The sequence below is a fragment of the Furipterus horrens genome, unplaced genomic scaffold (assembly GCF_987537825.1).
Source record: "Furipterus horrens unplaced genomic scaffold, mFurHor1.1.pri manual_scaffold_11, whole genome shotgun sequence".
NCBI classification, from domain to species: domain Eukaryota; kingdom Metazoa; phylum Chordata; class Mammalia; order Chiroptera; family Furipteridae; genus Furipterus; species Furipterus horrens.
In genome coordinates, this window is record NW_028327181.1 from 99,089,888 (window position 1) to 99,106,184 (window position 16,297).

Genomic DNA, 16,297 nt, shown 5'->3' on the forward strand with positions numbered 1-16,297 from the left:
CGCTCGTGTGTGTAATTCAAACACTGCTTCTCTGTTCCCGTTGGTGACAGCCAGCCCCCACCCCCACCCCCAGGGATGACCTCAAGGAAGGGCACTCGCAAACTGCGTGTGTTGTGGGGGGGAGGCTGGAGCTCCGACCTGCAGGCACACACACAGGCCATCGGGGAGCAGGGGTGGCCTGGCAGCTGGCCCAGCCGGCGACGTCGCCCGCGGCCGGCACCGCGGACGCAGCAGGGAGAGGGCGTAGACGGGCTTCTGTGGCAAAGGCAGCTGTTATTTTCACAGAGCTCCGTGGGCCCTGCCTAGCAATCCCTGTGCTCCCTGGGCAGCCAGAGGTCTGGCTTCCTCAGCCCCTGCCCGGAGGCCAGGCTGGGCAAAAGACAAAGGGAGACCCTCAGACTTCACTGATTCCAGGGCCCAGGGCAGGTGCTCCCCTCCCATTCTCGGCACAGGCGCCGGGGCAGGTACTGCACCCGACATCTAATCTGTCCACACGTGGCCACCAGGCCAGCTCCTCAGCGTGGCTGCCTGCTGCTGCTGCGGGCCAAACGCGGTCGCTCACAAGGCCCTTCTTCCCGAGGTTCCAGTCAGTCGGAGGCCCAGCAGCCTGTGCTGGGTTTAGTCCTAAAGGCAGGGGCTGAGTCACCGGGGGTGGCAGGGAGGCAGGAGGGCTCAGGGGGACAGGTGAGCGCGCTGGAACGGTGGACGCCAGAGAAGGATGAAGAGATCACATCGGAGGCGTCCAGCTGGTGTGATGGTCTGGTGTGTTGAGTTGTAGCGGCAGCCGTGGGCAGCCGGCTGAGCAGAGGCGGCCACGACAGACCCAGGCAAGGCTCAGACCCACCTTCCTGGGCCCCAAGGACCCTGGTGCCCGAGGACAACAAGTGAGGAGGACCCGCTCCTGGATTCTGCTCTTTGGAAGGAACCCTGAGTCTTCAGAGGCCAGCCTCCAAGGTCCCAGCTCCTGGTTGAGTCCCGACGGGCAGAGCCGCGACGGCCTGTGGTTCAGGCTTTCTGGGCAGCACTTCGCCTGGCGAAACAGCTGAACATCCTGTTCTTGGGCTGAGGCAGCGGGCACTCACTGGCCTCAGGGCTCAGATGCTGGTCACACATGTGATCTTGGGGCTCAGACGCTGGTCACATACATGACTTCGGTCCACAGCTGCTTCTCGGAACGGTCTGTGCCCTCCCCAGGGAGGGCCCGCTCCAGGGCAGCCTCCTTGGTGGCTGCCTCCCCCTTGGCCTGCCGGGCCTGCCTCTCCTTCTTCCGAAGGGCACAGAAGCTGCCGCCCATGAAGAGCGCGGCTGAGATGAGGAAGAAGCTGGACATGTAGAAAACGTAACTGAAGCTGTTGTCAGTGTTGTCCAGGAGGAAGCCTGAGGGACAGAGAGCAGGTGAGGCCACTGCCCAGGGCTGCCAGCCCCCCAAACTGTGCTCTGCAAGGGCAAGGGCCTTACTTTTATCTCTGTTGTACCCCCAGTACCAGGAGTTGTGGCTTGCACCTAGTAGGCACTCAATAAATAGTTGTTAGGTGGAAGGGGGAGAAGCCGCACTACACCTGCTCTGCCCAGGCCAGGAAGAGTCCCCGGGCTGAAGAGCACTTAAGGGCATGTCTCCCTTACCCTGGTGGCAGGAAGCTAAGAAGACGGGGCCAGCGGAGTCTGGGACATCTGCTTGGCCACTCCCTGCCCCCTGTACTGCCTCCCAGAGAGCTCTCTCTACTTGCTGGCTTGTCCCCATCATCTTACTATAACGACTGCAGTCACATGTCTTTTGACTGCCTCCCAGCAACAAAGGCTTCCCACACTTGCCCTCTTGCTCTGAATGGCACGCTGCCTCTCACGTGGGGCTCTGCTTCCACGTCTGTGCAAATTACCACCGCGACCACAAATATGCCCCTTTTCTTTCATTCCCAACGCTCCCACCAGAAGTGAAGTCTCTGCACCCAGGGACCAGCACACGTCAATGGGGCAATGGTTGTGGCAGGTGTTCTTTTCTGCATTTTGCAGATGGACACTGGCTCAGAGCAGGTAAACAGCTTGGCGGGGTCCCCCAGGCAGGAAGCGGGAGAACCAGGATGTTAATAACAGCAAACCTGTGTGCTCCCTACTGAGCTCTTTGTGACCCTCCCAACAAGCCTATCACATAGGTTCTATTATCTTCCTCCCTTGGCTGGCAAGAAAACAGAGGTACAGACACTCAGGTAAGCAAACCCCTACCTTTAACTGTTCAAAACCTGAGTACCAGCTGGGGAACAGGCTGGAGCCAGTCCCTTGGGGCTCTTGGGAAAATCACAGATTCCAAGTCCCTACTGCTGGGATGCTGGACAGGGCCCAAATCTGTCCAGGCTGTTCCCTTTGCATCACCCCCTTACCCTGCTCCCTCGGGCCACACCATCAACCCTGGCCGCCCTTGTCCCCTCCCTCCCTCCCTCCTTCCCGGGCCTCACCAGCCATTGGGGGGGAGATGAGTATGGAGATACTCTCCAGGATGGTGCAGAGGCCCAGGGCCCTGGAGAACCGATCCATGGGGACAACATCCATGAGGACCTGGAAGAAGAGGGCGCCGATGATGCTCATGGACACGCTGTACACCAGGCAGTAGGCCACCAGCACTCGAAAGTCGGCCGACACTGTGCAGACCAGGTTGGTGAGCCCGTTGAGCAGGACAGCGAGGCTGAACAGGTACTTGCGGTAGCCGGCGAAGTCCTGCCGCCCCGCCGCCAGCCCAGCCATGGGCCGCAGGAAGATGTTGCTGAAGCCGACGATGGAGATGAGCAGGGCGGCTCGGTGCTCGTCCACCCCGTGCTGCATGGCGTAGGGCACCAGGAAGACGTGCGGCAGCGGGAAACCCAGGATCATCCACGTGACGCCCAGCGTGAACACTCGGTAGCCCGCGTTGTGCCACAGGATGTCGAAGGCCAGGTAGCGCAGAATGGTCCGGCCACATGCTGCCAGGCAGCCGGGAGCAGGTGCCTTGGAAGGTGGAGAAGAGCCTCTTCTGGCTTCAGGGGCCACGCTGGTGGCCACTGGCCTCAGGATGGCCCCGCACACACAGCAGTGGAGAAAAACCCCGCCGAAGATGAGGAAGGTGCCCCTCCAGCCCAGGCCCTCCAGGAGGTAGCGTGCGAGCAGCGGCCAGAGTGTGATGCCCAGGGAGACGCCCACCGAGGCCAGGGCATTGGCCAGCGCCCGCCGGCGGGTGAAATAGAAGCCCAATACGGTGATGGTGGACTGGAAGCTGAAGCACAAGCCCAGGCCTGTGGTGGAAGAGGGGAGAGCGGCTCAAGGGTGTTCTGGGGCCCCCCCACTGCACCCACAGTGGTGGTCACAGGGTCATGTCCCACGTCTGCTCTCCTTCCCTTGAGCCCAGACCCAGCTCCAGGTCCTGAGGGATCTAGAAGCATCCCGGCCCTCAGATCTGCCCTCCCGAGGCTGCCAGGGGCACACCTGGCCCCTTGGCACAGCACTGGTGATTTTTAAAAACTTAAGTATCTCCCCTGCTTAACACCTTCCAGAGACTTCCCACCACATTAGAAAAAAAGGTATCTTCTATGCCTCGGAAGGCTCCGCACGATCTGGCACCTGACCACCTCTTGGCTGCCAGCTCAGGTCACTCTCCCTGTCACTCACCACGATGCTTTCTTTTCCTCTGGACGCCAAGGTGCTCCCTACCTCAGGACATTCGCTGTTTCGGTTCCCTCTGCCAGGAGCATCCTTCTCCCAACTTTCTTCTGGCTCAGCTCAGACGCCACCTCTCCACCCACTCTGGGCCCGCCCCGCACAGCTGAACATTCTGGAGAGAACGCGCACAGCCTGCCGTGGCCACCGGCCTCAGGCAGGCCCTGGCTTGTCCGGGATGCTGATATGTGTCCCTCGTCCATTTACTCTCCTTCCTCCTGGGCAACCCCGGGATGTTCTTCCTCTTTATACTCCACACGTCACCACCCCCACGACAGCCCCCCTTCCGCTGTAACCCGTCTGCCCTCCCAGCCAAGGCCAGCCCTGCATCTTGGCCACGCAAAGGCACACCTCTCCAGCCCCTCCCCTCATCCTGCATCAGACGTTTTTCTCTTTTCTAGATCATTCTCCCTCATTGTATTTCTCCCATTAAAAGCAAAACAGAACCCTCTCTTGACCCGTAGCCTCTTCTGGGTCCTGGCCCGTCGCTCTGCTCACCTTACCCTGAAATTACTTGGGAGTTTTTATTATCTCAGATGTATCAAGTTTTCCCCCTCCTGTTCTCTGTTGAAACTGTTTCAGTCTGACTTCGACCTCCACCTTTGCTCCAGAGTTGCTCTGACCCAGGTTTCCAATGTCTACACGGCCAAATGCAAGGAGTCTGGTCCCCATTCAGTCTGACCTGCTGGTGGCTTAACACCGCTGACCACTCCCTCGTCCTCTCAGCTTTTCTTCATTCGCTTTCTCAAGAAACCCTACCCCCTGGGTTCTCCTACTTCTGTCTCTCCTCCAAACCCTTCAGGTGGCTTCCCATCTCACTGCAACAGCCTCCACTGCTCGTTCACGCCCCTCGCCCTCCTGGCCTCTGCGCTGCTCCTTGACACCTCAGGGCCTTTGCACTTGCTCTTCCCTCTGCCTGGAATGCTCTTCCCCACAGAGCCCGGTGGCCGACTCCCTCCATTAGCTCCCTGCCCAAACGGCACCTTCTCTCCAAGGCCTTCTCAGCCTGCCTTGTTGAGAACAGCAACTCCCCCCAACCCTGCATATCTCTTACAGCGGGTGTTCCAGATACTCTACCTTTTTATTTAATCTCTGCCCACCTCTGCCCTCAGCCAGGATGCTATCCCATCAGCTGTCCTGTCTTCTCACGTACTTGTCACAATCAGAAATAATCCTTCTTATTGATCTGTTCATTGTCCCCCCTTGCGTAAGGAGCCCCCCAGGCCGGGAGCTTTGCCTGTCCTGTTCACTTGGGCCTGGCACTCTGGCTCCAGGTGGAACGGCAATCACCTGTGAAGAATCCCGCTGTGATGTAGAGCTGGCTGAGGGTGCGGCTGAAGGAGCTGGCCACCATGCCCAGGCTGGCCAGCACGCCCCCGAGCATCACTGTCACCCGGCAGCCGAAGCGTCCCACCAGGATGCTGCACAGGGGGCCTGTGGGGCGGAGCAGGAGGGGCAGGGATGAGGAGCCAGCCAGCAGAGCAGGGCTGGGGGGTGGGTTCCCGCAGGAGCGGGCCAGGAGGCTTAGAGGCTATCAGCGCTGGTGCCTGCAGACCTGGACCTGACGCCCACTCTGCCACAGACTGGCCATGTGGCCTGGGCAAGGCTATCCTTCTCTCTGCCTCAGTTTCCTCTGCTACAGAAAGAGGGATCAGACTGGGCGACATCTGACCAGGTGAGAGGTGAGGTCTGCAAATGGTCAGTTTGGTCCAGACAAGGACCTTCACTGCAGGGAACTGAGGCTGATTCCAGCCGGTAGAACTGGATTGGCTTGTGAGCCAGGTGAATGCTCCTCACCGGGGGTCTGTCTCAGAGGGTGGGGGTCCTGGGCATCTAAATCATGGTGAGCACCCCCAGTCTCTGCTCCTACACCACCCTCGAGAAGATTGGCCGCAGCCCTCCCTCCACCCCCCCCCCCACCTGTCTCGGGTGGGCAGCTGGGGCCCCTGGCTACTCTGCACACCCTCGAACTAGCCTCTGGAGAAAATTGGGTGGGGTACCTTCTCCCCTCCTCCACCACCTCCAGCCAGCACCAGTCTTGCACCCAGATGTTTGGCTTCTGTCCAAGAAGGGCCTGGTCTCCTCCACCCCACCTCCATCCTGGGTGGCTTTCTCCTGGCCCAGACCCAGGGGAGTAGAAACAAGCCAGTCCTGGCCGGCTGCTCAACACCTTGCAAGGCCCCATTCACCAAGTGCCCTGCCCCCAGGAGCACGTAATGGAGTTTCAGGGAGTGTGTGCGCACACAGGTCTGTGTGTGTGTGCGCGTTTGGGGTGGAGAGGGGATGTGTGGATGTGAGCCAGTCTGAGTTCGGGAGTGAAAGAGGAAGTGAGCAGCCCACCCTCAGGAATAATCAAGCGGAGGCAGCTGTCGAGGGAGCGGCGAGGCTCTGGATTGGCTGTGACCAGGGACCACACACCGTCCCACCACCATCCTCTGACCTGACTTAGGAAAGGTGATATTGGGGAAAGCCCTGAGTCATGGCCTAGGGGTGGGGCTCGGACGTGTGCCAGCTTAGCTGAGGGTGCTGGGGTGGGGCCCTGGGTGTTTCTGTGGCAAGGGCGATGCTTCTGGCCTGAACTCACTCTGCAACCTTGGGCAGGCCTTGTACTTTGCACTTGCTTGCTTTCCTCACCTTTAAAGTGTGCGGGAGCAGGAGGCACTGAGGATCAATGAGCCTCTCACGTTTAAAATGTCTGTCGTACTCTGAATGTGCATGGGCTAAGGGTGTGTGAGTATAGGAGACAGACAGACAGACACACAGGAGTCCCAAGCCAACTGAAATGTGGGAGAGCCTGCTAGGGCGCAGTGAGTCTAAAGCTGGCTGGGGAGTGGGGGTTCCCGCTGGGTGCCTGGCTCTCAGAGCCGGGCCAGACCCCTCTCTGGCTGTGTGGATGGAGCTCTCTGCAGTTCCCACTTGTGCACCAGCCTTGCAGGTGAGAAGTTGTGCGGTCCGGGCCACGCCTGGCCCTCCCCTCGCCCTGAGCCCATGCCCTGCGTGACAGGTTCAGGAGCCATTCCGGCAAAGGTAGCCCTTACGCAGTCAGGCCTCCCTTCCAGTTGGAGGGAAGGAACCAGAAGAGCGAGCAGGCCGTTGGCACCAGGTGAAGGCAGGGGCGGGAGGCGGGCAGGGAGCGGAGGCCAGCTAAGGTGAGCACACCCCACGGCTGGGGTCCCTGCGGCCCCCTCAGGCCCTGGAGGCCACTGTCTGTGGAGTCCCCCTGGAGAGCAGCCAGAACTGAGCCCCAGACTGCTGTGGAGCACCCTCCTGGGCGGCTCTTGACCTTCCCCTGTGGCTGGGGCCCGGGGTGGTTGTCACAGTCCTGGGGGATCCAGGAAGTGAGGGGGCTACCTCCCCTCCACCTCCCCAGCCCTGGCAACTCCCCCTGTGCTTCCCAGTGAGAGGAAGGGCTCTTGTCCTGTCCCCATCTTGCTCCTGGTATCTTCAAAGAGCCCGCTCTCCCCCAGCGGCCAGTGAAGGTCTCGGGAATGAGAATCCCCCACAGCTGCCTAGTTCCCGCTCTCCATGCTCCCCGAGAGTCACGTGCTCTTCCCCACGTTCCCACGTGGCAGGTGGGCCGCGGGTGGGCGGGAGGCTGGGTGTTACCCCCGCAGGCAGGGCCGGAAGCCAAGGTTCAGAGTGACCTCCCAGCTGGAGGCCAGCCGCCCCCTCCAGTCTGGATCCAGCCTTCAGAGGCCATGGGGAGCCTGGCTTCGCCCCTCTATGGAGCGCCCAGTGGGATTCCTGCCAGGGGAGTGGCCCGGCTGAAACCAGGAGAAATCTTAGGAATTCACCCCGAAGGCACAGCCCGCGCCTCTGGGAGGGGGACCCAGGGGACCTGGGGAGCGTGGCTCTTCGCCACCGCTCCTGGGGCCCCCCAGGCTGCTTACCGCCAGCGTGGAGCATGGCCGTCAGGATGGAGGGGAACCAGGACGTCTCGCTGTTGCTGGCCCGGAACTCATGCTGCAGCTCCGTGAAGAAGATGCCGAGGCACGTGGGGAAGCCCAAGGTGAGGCCCTGGGCCACCACGGAGGCCAGCAGGACAACCCAGGCCCAGCAGCCCTCGGCGCGCTCCAGGGCCCGGGGCATCCTCCGCCCGGGACACTGCCACAGCCTCGCCGCCACCGCTACCAGTGCCTGGGCTGCCTGGGGAGGGGAAAGAATGAAGTTGCCACCCTGCCGGCTCACCTGCCACTTTTCCTGGGTGGCTGAGACTGTCCCTTCCCCTTGCCTCAGCACCGGCTATCAGGAGCACCGCCCCCTGGCAGGTGGCCAGAGGCCCACGCGTTGGCCTCGGCATCTCCTCTCACCCACTTCCGAGGGCCCCAGAGCCGGCCTGGCAGGAGGGGCAGGCAGGTAAGGGATCAGGGGGAGTTCTTTCCAGTCTAACATCCGTGAGTGGTCAGCAGGTGGGACCCCCTGGCCCGGCCCCGGGCCCCCACAGCAAACACTCAGTAGCTGCTGGGAGGGCGGAGCAGGTCTCCAGGGCCAGGGCAGCCCCACGGAGCCCCAGGCACACTCGCGTTTTCATTCAGGACCGGCTTCTCGCGCACAAACACAGACTGTCGCAATGCCGTGGTAGCAGCAAAGTTCACTGTCGGCGCCCCTGTGAAGGCCAACGTGAGCAAGCTGGTGCCGGCTGCAGCCAAGCGTGCGTTCAGAACAGCCCCACAGGGCGCCAGGCCAGCCGAGTCCGGGAGCAGGCGCCGGCTCAGCCGGAAGCCCCCTGAAAGCGCCCTACAGCGCTGCTGGTAACACCCACCATGGCCAGGGGGCACATTCCACAGTCGTGCTGAGTAATGACCGGCCACCTGCAAGGCCTTCTCTGCACACCGCGCGCGCACACGCACACACACACCATCAAGACACATGCTCAGACCTGTGCATGTATGTAGACACACACAGAGACACACAGGCAAGCCAAAGGCATGCAAACGCACAGACACATGCTACATAGACATTCAGACACACACACCCCTCCCATCTTCAGCTCAGTACTGTCTCAGTTCCTTGCCACTGCCAGGCCACTCTCCCCGTCACGGAAGTCCCCATAGCGTCCCCTCCCCAGATGCGGAGCCCTCTGCCAGCCCCCTGGCTGCATCCTGCCCCCCCCCCCCGTGCCCTCTGACCTCACCTGCACACAGGGCTCCAGGCTCAGCAGGCGATGGGAGTAACCTCTGCCCTGTCAAGCCAAGGGTCCCAGGAGCAACTGCTTCCACAGCCTCCCTCCTTTCACCCCAGGTCCAGGGAAAACCCATGGAAACCCAGGAGCTCAGAAATGTGAAACCCCCCCTTCCGGCCCGGCCCAGCAGCCCACACCTTTCCCCCAGGCCCAGGAGCTCTGAAGCTGCACTCAGCTGGACCCACCCTAAACACAAGTCCTTCCCAGGCTCCAGTCCCTTCTCGGGGCACAGCCCTGCCCAGGCCAGCGTCCCATTCACCCCAGTCTCCGCGCGCGTGTGTGACCGTGTGTGGGCCTGCAGCACCTCCTGCCGATGACACTGGCCGTAGAGAGCCCCTCAGCCCCGAGCCCCTGGGCCAGCTTCAGGCTGGGGAAACCGCAGATCCGGCTCCTCCAGCCAACTGTCTCTCGTCCCTTCCACGATTTCTGTTCCCTCAGCAAATGGAAAGGCCACCAATGCCACTTGATCCTCTCTTCGGTGACCTGAATGTCAGTCTCCACACCCTCCTCCATAGCGGGCCCCTCCTCCCTCAACCTTCTGGGACCTGCCGTTTCCCCTCTTCCCCCTAGAAGGGCCCTCAGCCTCGCTCTGCAGCCCTCCCTCCCGCCTGCTCCTCCCTGCTGCCCCGGCGCGCCCGGGCTCCAGGACCCTTCAGAGCAGCGGTGCCCTGTCACTAACCAAGAGGTGGCAGGGAGGAGGGGACCCCAGCCACCAGGCCCCCTCCCTGGCTCTTGTCTCTTCTTGTCCACTCTTGTCCTGCCCCTCCAGGAAGAGGTCCCTTCAGTGCCCTTCTCAGTAGCCACCTCTCTGGGCAGTACCTTTGGGGACTTCTGTCCAGGATTCTGACTTTCACTCTGCACCTGCCTCCCCTCCAGAAACTCCCTGGGGCCCCCCAGGACCATCAGAGCCCCGGAAACCACTAAGCACCTTTGCCCTCTCTTTGTTCGTGGCCTCCCAGCTCGGGGACTTCCTATAGACCCAGCCTTCCAGGAGAGAAGAGAACCTTCACCTCCCACACCCCAAGCGACTCCCAGGCCTCACACGTAAGTCCAGCCCCCTCCCCCAGCCACCAACTTGGCTACAGCGGTGGTTCCTCCAGAATCCTTGGCTAGGGAAGTCTGATTGGTCCTTAAGGATTCAGTCCTGGTGGCACCCCTGGGACGCTACTCTGACCCCCACCCCCCAGCTGAGCTAGACTCCCTTCCTGTTTTCTCTCCTTAATAGTGGTTTTCATCCGACATTGGAGTGGTCCGGTCCTTACATATAAGCAAAGATCTGTTCAGGAACTCCCACCCAGCCCCTGGCAGAGCACAAAAAGCAAAATGAATGTGACCCACCTGTGTTCCCCAGAAGGCAGGCAAGTCCAGTACCAAGGGTGATCTGGCTTTCCAGCAGACAGGTCCATTCCAGAGCAGAGAAGAAATGGGGCTGGGGACTCCGGCTTTGCCTCTGCCCCAGCAGGGAGGTGATCTTTTCTTTGTATTGGGAACTGTGAGTCATGGTCATTGCCTGGTGTGTGGTTGGGACGAGGAGGGAGATGCAGCTGGAGACACCTCATTCTCCGTTCCTGGGGCTGGAGGTGAGCCGCTTCACCGGAGCCGCACACCTCAGCCCCCAGGGACACCCCCGACCCCCCACCCAGAGTGAGACTGTCTTCACACCCAAGTGAGGAGGTCAAAATAACGTTTCTAGTCCTCCCAAGATCACACAGCCTCCGAGCTGGTTTTAGGGCTGGGAGTTCGATGGCAGGGGCCTTGCTAGGCGCGCAGAACCCTTTCCTGCCCACCTGAGTTGGCAGGCGTGGCCAAAGGGGTGAGTGGAGCTCTCCCGCGGGCTTGGGGTGCCAGCCGGTGTGCAGAATGGAGAGGTCTCCTCCTCTTTCTTTCTATCCCCTGCTCTCTTCCCAGGCGAGGGAAAACGGGGAGCCCCAAGCCCCAGTGCGGTGAAAGGGTGGGCAGCCCCAGGGAGACCCCAGAGACCCCCCTGTCACCAGACCACATACTAGCAGGCAGGAACGTGGGTGTGGAGCCCAGCACACAGGTCGGGCAGCCGTAGGGCTCCCCGCTGGGCCCAGAGGGCCCCAAGAGCCAGCTGGAACTTGGGGCTGACAAGCCCTCAAACCCTGCACCTGGCTGGGACCCCGGAAAGAAGGAGCAATTCCAGAGGTCGGCGTGCTGGGCCAAGCCGCCCTCTCCCTTCTCGACCCCGAACGTGCCCTTCCCCGCCCCCCACCCCCGGGGGCCTGCTGACACCAGCCTGGAAGCGGGGTGGGGTGGGCAACAGAAACGCATGCCCTCTCGTCACCCGGGGCTGGGTCCCCTGCCCTCGGGATCTCGTTGCCACTGGGCTTCCCGCCGGGGCAGGACGGAGCCGCTCGGGGTGGGGCTTGGGGACGTCCAGGCGGCGCCCGCGCGCCTATTTCAGGCCGAGCCTTCGGTGGTGCCCGCCCCTTGCGCCCCAGGCGGCGGAGGGCGAGCAGTCGCTTTGCAGAGACCCCCTCTGGCGGGGGGGGTCCCCAGCCCCCCAGGGCTGCGGGAGCCCGGGGCCCGGGACAGAAAGGCTTTTCCGGATCCTCACCCTCGACAGGCGGGAAGGGGCCCGGGAGGCCCAGAGCGGGGCGGGTCTGCCGCGCTGACCGAGACCCCGGCGGGGGGCCCGGGGCGCCCGCTTACCGGCGGCTCCGCTCCCGCCGAGCGCGGCTTCCTGCGGCCCGGCCCTCCCGCGGGGGAGGATGTGGCGGGACACCGGGGCAGGAGCCGGGGACCGGCCTGGCACCGCGACCCGGGGGAGGCGGGCCGCAGGGCGCGGTGGGTGGGACCACCTCGCAGCCTCCACGGGGGGTGGGAGGGCGTGGCCAGGGCCTCCGCCCCAGCCCGGTCCCCTGCTGGGGGGCCCCCCGCCGGACGTGGGCTCGGCGGGCTCATTCGCATGTCGTTAGCATGTCATTTGCATAGGCCCATGGGCTCACTCTTCAGCTTCCTGATTTTAGAGTCCCGGGTTCCAGGGCCCCCGGAGTCGGCGGGAGAAAGCGACTGATTCGCGTGATTACGGGACTCCATCTCCCAACGGGAATGGGGTGGGGGGCCAGGGTGCAGGAGCCCCTCTCTGGGGGCCTTAGCTGCCCAGGGGACCACCCAATGAAAGCCAAGAGCTTTGAGGGCCACACCCAGGGGAACCCAGGCCGGCAGCTGTGGGGGAACAGAGAGCAGGGGGAAACCCCTCGGCCCCGGGAGCCGTCCGGGCCGCCCCCCACCTCCGAATGCGCCCTCAGCGTCTCCCCCAGCCTGCCAGCCCTGGATACGGTTGTTTAAAATGTAGTCAATGACCGCAGAGTTACAGTAATTACCACTGTGGTACTGGCATAAGGACAGGCGTGTAGAGCGATGGGACACAACTGAGAATAAACCCTGACATTAATGGTCCGTTGATCTTCCGTCACCGCGCTGAGACGGGCAGGAAGAACGGTCTCTCCAGCACGTGGTGCGGGGACCACTGGACACCCATGTGCAGAGCATGAGGCTGGACTTCTACCTCGCACGGTTTACAGGAAGAAAAGATCATAGATGGAAATGTGAGAATTCAAACTACAAAACTGTTAGAAGAAAACATAGGAGTAAATTTTCATGATCTTGGATTAGGCACTGGCTTCTTAAATATGACACCAAAAGCACAAGGGACAAAGGAAAAAACACATCAGCTGAACGTCAACAAAATGGAAGACGTTTATGTGCCAAAGGACACGCCCAGGGAAGCGGAAGGGAAACTCTCAGAATGGGAGGCACTATTGCCAATCCTACGTTCGATGAGGGACTTGCACTGGGCACTGTTACAACCAACAAGGAAACCTCCTTAAAAACAGGCAAAGGAGCTGCGTAGATATTTCTCCAAAGACGATATGCAGGTGGCCGCCAAGCACAGGAGAAAAGATGCTCCCATTCTTATCAGGGAAATGCCAATCAAACCCACAAGGAGACACCACTTCCCTCCCACCGGGTGGCTTCACTCCTGGGTGCCTCACGAAGGAGGTGCTTGTGGCCGTGCTGTGAGGCCTGTCTTAGACGTAAGTCACCGCCGCCTGTGGCTCATTTCTGTGCCAACTCTTGCAGGGCCGGGGTTGACTCTGATGTGGGAGGATATCCAGTTTTAACCTGAAGGTCTCTGGGTATAAACATTGGGAGGAGGGGATGGGATCTATTAAGATTTATCTTATGATCCTGTAGAGATGTGCCCAGACCTTGGGAGGTCCTGTGTGGGGGACAGAGAGGATACACTTGAGGGTCTGCACCGTCTTGGCACTCCTTGGCCTGGCCAGGTACCAAGTACCCACCCCGGGTACTCAGAACAGGCTGGATGCAGCCTTCCACCCCATCCCGGGTACTCTGGCAGGACCCAGGGGCTCCATACCCAGGGTTCTAAGTGCTGCCCAGGTACTGACTCCTCTGCTGAAGGAAGGCATGGAGTACTGCCCACCCAGGTCACCCCCCCATTCCTGGGCCTGTTTGTTTGTTTAAGATTTTATTTACTGATTTTTAGAGAGAGGGGAAGGAAGGAAGGAAGAGAGGGAGAGAAACACGAATCAGTTGCCTCTCACGCGCCCCTAATGGGGGACCTGGCCCACAGCCCAGGCCGGCTGGTTCTCAATCCGCTGAGCCACAGCAGCCAGGGCCGTTCCTGGGTCTTAACACCCCAATCCCTGGGCCTGGGGCCCTTTAAAAATATTTAACTGCCTGACAACTCCAGGGCGGGCTCCCGGCCCCTTTACGTCTCCGCAGCTCCTGGCCTCTGCGGAGCCCCTGGTATCCCCGGCGTGGCCACGGCGCCCTCTGCTGGGAGAGCGGGGACAAGTCCGGTTCCAGCCGCACGGATGCCGCAGGCGGCTGGGCCGCTCCGGGCCCTCCGTTCCCAGCCCCCTCTTCGCCGGCTCCAGGGCAGCTTCTGCGTCCTTTCTCCACGCCACCCCACCCGCCTCTTTGCACAGGGCAGGGGAAGCTTGTCAGCCGGCCCCAGGGGTCTAGGACGTGCCACCCAGCCGGCTGTTTCCCCCAGGACCCCTGATCTCAGATCTGATGGGCACAGTCTGCCCCAGAGCCAGCCATAGATGCTGGCTCTGATGTTGGGGGGCCCCCAACCCCAATCCACTGCAGCCCTACCCTCTGCTCTCTCCCACTCAGGGGCAGCAACATGCCTAATGCCGAGACCAGCTGGGGAGCAGGACCAGGGGACCCACAGGGCCGCCTCATGCCTCCTGGTTTGGGATTGTCCCTGTGCTGAGCCCTGCCCTGCTTTCAGCTGTGTGGGAAGGGACGATGATCATAAACCAGGCAAGCAGGCACTCCCGGAGCCACAAGCCTGGGCACGGCCCGGGCTCCGAAGGCCCCTGGCCTGGGAGAGGCTGCCGGAATGCAGTTGGGGCTCCAGGGCCACCCGGCGTCCTGAGTCGCTCCCCCTTCTGCTACCTCCCCCCGCCCCTCTCTTCCCCGGACTCGCTCTTCCAGCCCACGCCCGTGTCCTCACGCCGGTCCCCACGCCACGGCACCATCTTCCTCTCCAGACCCCGCCCCGCGCCCTCTGACTCGGTCAGGGGTCCCACCCTCCTGCCCAGCGGATCAGCGGGTCCTCCCTTTGCAGCCTGGCTCAGGTCTGACCTCTGCCCGAAGCCAGGGACACCTCAGGCCCCCATGGCCTGGACCCGGAGCCTCAGCCTCCCTGCCCGCACTCGCCATCCTAAAGCTTCTGGTTTTCAGGGGCTGCCCTGGAAAGCCTCCGCTTCCCTCGCCGCTCCTGTCCGCACACCCATTTCCCAGTTCTCTCAGCCCGCGTGCCTGACGGCTCTCGGTCACCGACCTACCCCGCCCTTACCTCCCGCCTGGCGCCCTCCCGCCCGCTCAGCCTGACCCCAGCTGCCCTAATACCCCGCCCCCCATCGTCCTAAAACAAACTGGACCAGGCGGTACCCGGAGGGCTCCAGAGTCAAGGAACGCTGATTCCTCCCGCCCGCCTCTCCTACCGGTCTCTTCGCTTGCTTCCTCTGCTCAGCCCTGACCCCAGCTTGGTCACCTCCCTGCTCTCACTCAGGTGCTCCCCCGCAGAATCCCCACGGTTTGCAAGAGGGACAGATGCAGAGGGCGTTATGGGAGCACAGAGAAGGGAGCCCCGCCTGGCTTTGGGAGACTTCAAGATTGGCACCCCAGAACACAGCTCCTCTTAGCTAAGTCCTCAGGATGGAGTAGGAGAAAGCAATGAGTAAGTAAGGAGTACGAGAGGGGGTGAGCCCTGACCGGTGTGGCTCAGTGGATGGAGGTCGCTGGTTCAATTCCCAGTCAGGGCACAGGCCTGGGCTGTGGGCCGGGTCCCCAGTTGGGGGCATGCGAGTGGCAACCACACACTGATGTTTTTCTCCCTCTTCTTCTCCTTTCCTTCCCTTCCCTTCCCTTCGCTCTAAAATTAAATAAAATCTTTTTAAAAAATAAAAGAAAGGTTAGGAGATGATTTGGGAAGCAGAATGGAGTGGGGGCTGGTGATGAAGCCCATGAGAGCGACTGGGGACTGGGTGGGGTGGGGCTGGGACTGGGCCGGCAGGGCGAGTGGAGGGGGTCTGGGGGTGCCCGCCCCATCTCGGTGGAAACCCTCTGTCCTGCAGAGGTGTCGGGGTCGCGATTGAGGAGAAATGAGTTAACCCGGACGCTGATTTCTGTCTGGGAGGCAGAGAGGTGGCCGTTGTCTCTAGAGGAGAAAAGCTCCGAATCCCCCTTCCTTGTGCCTTTTATTGAGAAGGGCATGTATAGGGGTACCCAGTCAGGATACATAAGTCACCAGTTAACCCCACTGTGCCTCCTGTTGGCAACAGGGAAACATCATCTTTTAAAAAGTACTTATTTTGGCAAGACCGTCCCCGTGCAGAGCGGCAGCGCCTGGCCTTTACCTGCGCACAGAGGCTCCGACGGGCAGAGAGACAGGTAGACGGTGCCGGGCAGCCAGACGGGGCATCGGGTCCAGTTTTCCACACTCCGAGACCCCACCTTACGGATCCCCGAGACGGCGTCGGGGCCTTCACAGGGCCCCCCTCCTTTGTGCTCCCACGTTTTAACAACCCTAACCTCTTCCCTTTGCTCCCGGGTCCGGGGAGCAACTTGTCCTGCAGCCACCACACCTGTGACCCGTGTCCCCAGGCCCTTTCCTTTCTCCATTACCTGCTCCCTGCTGTGGCCTCCACCTCCCGCTGGACCCTGGCTGATACAGCCTCATGCCTTGTCCTTGACCTTGTGTACAGCTGTCCTTTATTGGGGTGGGGGCACTTTCTAAGGCCCTTTGAGGACTCCACACCCTGCCGGGTGCCCTGTGGGACTGACCCTTCACTTGGTTCCTGTCACACATCTTACCCTCTCCCGCGCAGAGAAAACAGGAACCTAGTCATTGCTTCTCTTCCAGGAAGG

The 16,297-nt window shown here is 61.7% G+C and overlaps 1 protein-coding gene across 3 annotated transcripts; it reads right to left on the bottom strand.

Moving 5' to 3' along the window:
- Positions 1 to 626: 626 nt before the first annotated feature.
- On the bottom strand, positions 627 to 10,344 carry SLC16A5 (solute carrier family 16 member 5). 3 transcript variants are annotated; one of them, XM_090292847.1, is made up of 6 exons: positions 10,202 to 10,248; positions 7,992 to 8,287; positions 7,572 to 7,827; positions 4,972 to 5,115; positions 2,451 to 3,260; positions 627 to 1,377 (listed from the first exon to the last, which is right to left on the bottom strand). In XM_090292847.1, the coding sequence occupies exons 3-6, from the start codon at positions 7,768 to 7,770 to the stop codon at positions 1,127 to 1,129; spliced, it is 1,404 nt and encodes a 467-aa protein (XP_090148973.1). In that variant the 5' UTR covers positions 7,771 to 7,827; positions 7,992 to 8,287; positions 10,202 to 10,248; the 3' UTR covers positions 627 to 1,126. The 3 variants fall into 3 exon arrangements, with proteins under 3 accessions (XP_090148973.1, XP_090148975.1, XP_090148974.1); XM_090292849.1 differs by lacking the exon at positions 7,992 to 8,287 and having other exon boundaries at positions 10,202 to 10,344; XM_090292848.1 differs by lacking the exons at positions 7,992 to 8,287; positions 10,202 to 10,248 and adding an exon at positions 8,816 to 9,424.
- Positions 10,345 to 16,297: the final 5,953 nt, after the last annotated feature.

Excerpts from the sequence above, each read along its gene's own strand:
- SLC16A5 (XM_090292849.1), bottom strand. The coding sequence starts at position 7,770 with ATGCCCCGGGCCCTGGAGCGCGCCGAGGGCTGCTGGGCCTGGGTTGTC. Across the intron at positions 5,116-7,571 it reads GGCCATGCTCCACGCTGGCG|GCCCCCTGTGCAGCATCCTG; the intron begins GTAAGCAGCCTG and ends TCCGCCCCACAG. Across the intron at positions 3,261-4,971 it reads CACAGCGGGATTCTTCACAG|GCCTGGGCTTGTGCTTCAGC; the intron begins GTGATTGCCGTT and ends CTTCCACCACAG.